At 36.8% G+C, this 5,563-nt stretch overlaps 1 protein-coding gene across 1 annotated transcript; it reads right to left on the reverse strand.

The window, feature by feature from the left end:
- Positions 1–212: 212 nt before the first annotated feature.
- Positions 213–2,658, reverse strand: LOC147396370 (uncharacterized). Its single transcript, XM_086450107.1, has 6 exons — positions 2,546–2,658; positions 2,395–2,470; positions 1,762–2,143; positions 1,504–1,580; positions 1,265–1,348; positions 213–944 (listed from the first exon to the last, which is right to left on the reverse strand). The coding sequence occupies exons 1-6, from the start codon at positions 2,656–2,658 to the stop codon at positions 213–215; spliced, it is 1,464 nt and encodes a 487-aa protein (XP_086306233.1).
- Positions 2,659–5,563: the final 2,905 nt, after the last annotated feature.

Here is a 5,563-nt window from a genome sequence, read left to right on the forward strand (position 1 = left end):
GATGAAATTGAAATACCAATAAGATCAAAGAAGATGTTACAAAATGTATCCATGCTGTCCTCACTGTATCTCAAGTTACAAAGTTCATCAAAACAAATGCCATAAGTCGATACAGGGTACCTTTGGAATTAGTCTCTGATAATGGGACAAACTTCAAAGTCGAGGATTACTCTATGTTCAAAGTTCAAGATCCAACATCACAAATGATATCTCTATGTTCTCAGACTAATGAAGATGTTGAAGCAGCCAACAATATAATATCTAGCCATTTTCTTAAGCTTTTCTTTATTAGACTGAGGTAAAGTATCAGGGAATTGCTTAGTAATTAAATAATTCACAATATCCACATACCACGGTTCACTTACCTCAATCCCAAAGAGCTGCTCATCTGGGAATGATTCTTGCAAAGGTAAGGTGTCCTCCTCATGTACAAGTCTACTCAAATGGTCGACTAAAAAGTTTTCACTCCCCTTCTTGTCCTTGATCTCTAAATCGAATTCTTGAAGTAACAGCACCCATCTAATCAACCTCGGTTTGGCCTCTTTCTTTGTCATTAGATACTTCAAAGCTGCATGATCAGTATAAATAATAACTTTAGTTTGAAGTAAATAAAAGCGAAATTTATCTAAGGCGAAAACCACAGCAAGGAGATCTTTTTCAATTGTGGAATAGTTCAGTTGGACATCATTGAGCGTCCTAGAGGCATAGTAGATAGCATAAGGCTTCTTGTCTATTCTTTGTCCCAACATAGCCCCAACAGCATAATCTGAGGCGTCACACATCAATTCAAAAGGTAAAGACCAATTAGGCGGAGACATAATTGGAGCAGTAGTCAATAACTCCTTCAACATCTCAAAAGCTTTCTTGCACTCCTCATCAAACTCAAAGGGAGTGTCCTTTTGGAGCAATCGGCACAAAGGCCTTGATAAATTTCCTGTAAAATCCTACATGACCAAGAAATGACCGAACCTCTCTCACACAAGTGGGAGAGGGTAAGTAACATACAATATCTACCTTAGATTTATCAACCTCAATATCCCTAGCAGATATAATATGTCCTAAAACAATCCCTTGAGTCACCATGAAATGACACTTTTTCCAATTTAGAACCAAGTTAGTTTCAACACAACATTTTAAAATAAGTTCCAAATTTCCTAAGCATGCATCAAATCTCTACCAAAAACACTAAAATCATCCATAAACACCTCAATAATATTCTCAATGTATTCAAAAAAAATGGAAAGCATACAACGTTGAAACATACCTGGTGCATTGCACAATCCAAATGGCATACGTTTGTAGGCATAAGTGCCAAAAGGGCAAGTGAAGGTGGTCTTCTCTTGATCCTCTTGATCCATCCAAAAAGTAATAAAAAGGGTAACCAGCTAACCTCTTAAGCATCTGATTGATGAAGGGCGGAGGGAAATGGTCATTCCTTGTTGACGCGTTAAGCTTCCTATAATCTATGCAAACTCGATAACTAGTCACAACTCGTTGAGGTACCCGCTCATTCTCATTCTTTACTACAGTAACTCTAGACTTCTTTGGCACAACTTGAACAGGAGACACCCACTTGTTATCTAAAATAGGGTAAATAACACCACAATCAAGTAACTTCATTATCTCTTCTTGCACTACTTTCATCATGGGTAGATGTAGGTGTCTCTGGGCTTCTCTGGTGGGTTTGGCACCATCCTCCAATAAGATTCTATGGACGCACATGGTTGGGCTGATTTCCCTTGATATCTGTCAAAGTCCAACCAATGGCAGTCTCGTACTTCTTAAGAATGTCCACAAGCTTCTTCTCTTGATCCTCTTCCAACTTCGAGGATATAATAACAGGTAGCGTCTCCTTATCCCCCAAAAACACATACTTCAAGTGATCTGCCAAAACCTTAAGCTCAAGTGTAGGGGCTTGTATCACTGAAGGTAACATCTTGTTAGTAGAAATAAGAAGGGAAAAATAAGGAATAGACCTTGGTAAAATGGGTTGGGACTCAAGGGAGGCCACGGTTCTGATCACAATAGGCTCTTCAGCCTTCTCCAACTTAGCTTTAGAAATGAAATCTCCATTCTTAGTATAACCAACTCCTTGAGAGAGTGTTACTTTTAACTCATCCTCTTCTATTGCTTCCATAAACCTCTGCTCAAATGAATCAATAATATCAATAGAAAAACAGGGTTTAATGCCAATCAATGGATACCTCATGGCTTCAAAGATGTTGAAGCATATAATTTCACTATCAAATTCCATGGTCAATGTTCCCCATAGATATCGATCTTTACTCTTGCAGTCCTCATAAATGGGCACCCTAAAAGTAATGGAGTGGAATTTAGGGGCGCATCTTCCATATCAAGGACATAGAAGTCAGCTGGAAAAATGAGTTGATTCACCTGCACAAGAACATCCTCAACGTATCCTTTAGGATACTTGTTAGATTGATCAGCCAATTGGATAACAACATTATCACTTTTAAGTTCACCCAGATTCAAAGAAGCATAAAGATTTTAAGGCATCACATTAATTGAAGCTCCTAAGTCTAACATGACATTATCAAATTTATTGGTACCAATCACACAAGGAACAGAAAAACTCCCTAGATCCTTAAGCTTTGGTGGCAATTTCCTTTGGATGACAGCAGAGACTGTCTCATTCATCTTGACCACCTATTTCTCACGAGTTTGCCTCCTTGTAGTGCAAAGCTCTTTCAGAAACTTAGCATATTTTGACACTTGCTTCAAGCACTCAATCAAAGGCATATTAACTTGTACTTTCTTAAAAATCTCCAAGATAGCTTGATCACATTCATCCTTTTTAGTTTTGTCAAACCTACTAGGGAAAGGCACACGAGCAAAAGTATTTGAATCGAAAGAATTTTTAAGGTGTTGCTTATTACCTCGAGGTTTCAAAGCATTCTCATATGATGAAGGACTAATCATTTCTGTCTTTGATGTGGCAGGATCTTTCTCTATGTCCTTTTTCTCATCGTGGGTCACTTGGGTCTTCTTTAGGGTTTTGGGAACATCCACAAGGGTCTTACCACTCCTTGTGGTAACAACTTTAGCTTGTTTGATATTTGGGTTGGGAACAGCGTTGCTAGGCAATTTTTCCCTCTTGGTTATCTTTCCCATGAAGTCTACCACTTGTCCCAATTGCTTTTTCAATTCTACAATGTCTTTAGTGTGAGCTTGTTGACCTGTAACAAGATCTTTTGTAGCAGTAGTTAAATTATGTTGCCCTTGAGCAAGGGACTTTAAAATCTCATCATAATTAGGAGCAACAGAATTTGAAGGCACATAAGGATTAGAGACAATGTTTTGAGGTACTTGAGGCCTCATCAGAAAACCTGGAGGGCGTGGAAACACTTGCCCTTATCCTTGAGATCATTGTTGGCCCAACATAAATTGGGGTGATTTCTAAGTCTCAGGTTATATGTGTTAGAGAAAGGGTTGTACCTTTGTCCACCTTGATTACCTTGAAACCCAAGCGTTAAGAGACTCCCATCCTCCATTATAGATCAGCTGGGGACATTGGTTAGTTGGATGCCCTTGAGTGCAGCACATACCACAGATTTGAGCAACTTGTTGTACTTGTGCTCCATTCATGTTCAATACCTAAGACAGAAGAGTAAACATTTTATTAACTTTTTCCTCAAGAGTAGAGTTAGAAGATACCTCATTCACCCCACGAGTGGAATTTAACACTCCCACATATTGTTGATAATTAAGAGCACGTTGGGGATAGCAATTTCAGGTGTCTTATCCACAAAAGAACCTCCAGCAACAGCATCTAACAATTGACGTTCAAGAGGGAGGAGTCCCCATAAAAGTAAGGAGATTTCATTCCTTCATCCCATGTGAAGGACATGATGCAACTAAACTCTTGAATCTCTCATAGTAAGCATAAAATGCCTCATCCTTCCTTTTCTCAATTCCAGTTATTTGCTTTCTCAAGATAGTAATCCTTAAAGCAGGGAAGTACTTAGTTAGAAAATCAATCATCAACTTCTCCCATGTGTTGATATAGCCTGAGGGTAGATCAAACAACCAAGTCTTTGCCTTATCTTCAAGTGAAAAAAGGAATAACTTCAGCTTCAAAATGTTGAGATCCTCATTCTATGGGCACATACTTGAACACACAAACTGAAACTCCTTGAGATGCTTATAAGGATCTTCATTAGTAAGCCCATGGAATTTGGGAAAATGGTGTAAAACCCCACTCTTCAGTTCCAACTCAGCTATTTTGCCGATTGCTGGTTCTGGATAGTTAATACAAGTTGGTGCGGCTCCCCCATCAGTTGAAGAAGACATTTGTTTAATGGTTTCAACCATTAGTAATTCTTCTTCTTTACTTGCTTTTTCTAAATCAGGTATGTTTTATTCCTCTTCTGACAAGGGATGGGAAGAGCTATCTGACTCTTCCCTCTATTCTTGGTGAGGTGGGGGTTGATGTGCAACTTCTTTTAGCAAGGCCAAGCATTTTACAAGTTCTTGAGTCTTTCTACTAACTACGGACATTCATGGACCTGAACCAAAAAACAAAGACAATAATATACAAGTTAGGTTTGAAAGAATAATAATAAGCTTCCCTTCCTAAAAAAAAAAAAAAAACGTTACAACAAGTGATAAGGAATACTCATGTTAAAATTTCAATTAAGTGTAACACAAGTTATATTACATGCAACCTTGACAAGTAAAATAGACTATTTAACAAGTTAAATGACACTAAAACATAGGGATTTTGCAATCCCCGGCAACGGTGCTATTTAATTGACCAATTTTTCTTTAGTCATCAATAAACCCTGTAGAAGATTGTAGTAAAGTGATTTGTAGGGTATCGTTATTGGCCGGGATTGCGGGTACTCCTATTCTAAAGAGTCATAACAAATTTTAGTTGGTTTAATTAACAATTTAAAAACAAACATATTACACAAATTTAAGGGGGTTTCAATTTTGACGATTCTGATTTAAAAATAAAAATAAAAAAAATAAAAATTAAAGAAATAAATATTACAATTGATCATCTTCTCTCACAATTCAGAAAATCAAATTCATTAAATGACTAATCAAATTGCTTCAACATAGACAACGAATTGCATGCCTTAATTATATATCCGAATTGAATCAAAGTGTAAGCTTAAAGAGATCATGCATTTTGATAGGAATACTTTGTGTAATGTTTTAAATATCTTTTCTACCCTATTTGATTTTGAAATTCTCTTAATTTTGTTAGTTTGAACTTAGCTTCCACTCTTAAAGTATGAGTTTTCCTAGTCATATTTATCAAGAAAATAATTTAATCATTTTAAGAAATTTTCTTAAATTGAAAACTTGTCTTTTTGACATCTCTCTCAATTTAATTATGGAAACTTTCCTTATTTTTATTTTTTGATTTATTTGTAGGGAATTTCCACCTTGGAATTACTCGGATGATTTGTCAAAAGATAAGAGGACATTGGAGACGATTAGATACCTATGCGTGCCACTAGTGTAGAGAAATCCTAATGCATGCATATGTGGCATGTTTGCATTTATCTGGTCGTGAAGAGAATAAAGAGGAGAT

This window comes from Akebia trifoliata, chromosome 8 (assembly GCF_017979445.1).
Source record: "Akebia trifoliata isolate Shusen 1 chromosome 8, ASM1797944v1, whole genome shotgun sequence".
In the NCBI taxonomy this organism is placed as follows: domain Eukaryota; kingdom Viridiplantae; phylum Streptophyta; class Magnoliopsida; order Ranunculales; family Lardizabalaceae; genus Akebia; species Akebia trifoliata.

Excerpts from the sequence above, each read along its gene's own strand:
- LOC147396370 (XM_086450107.1), bottom strand. The coding sequence starts at position 2,658 with ATGAATGAGACAGTCTCTGCTGTCATCCAAAGGAAATTGCCACCAAAG. Across the intron at positions 1,581-1,761 it reads GAAGTACGAGACTGCCATTG|ATAACAAGTGGGTGTCTCCT; the intron begins GTTGGACTTTGA and ends ACCCTATTTTAG. Across the intron at positions 1,349-1,503 it reads TAAAGAATGAGAATGAGCGG|AGGATCAAGAGAAGACCACC; the intron begins GTACCTCAACGA and ends GGATGGATCAAG.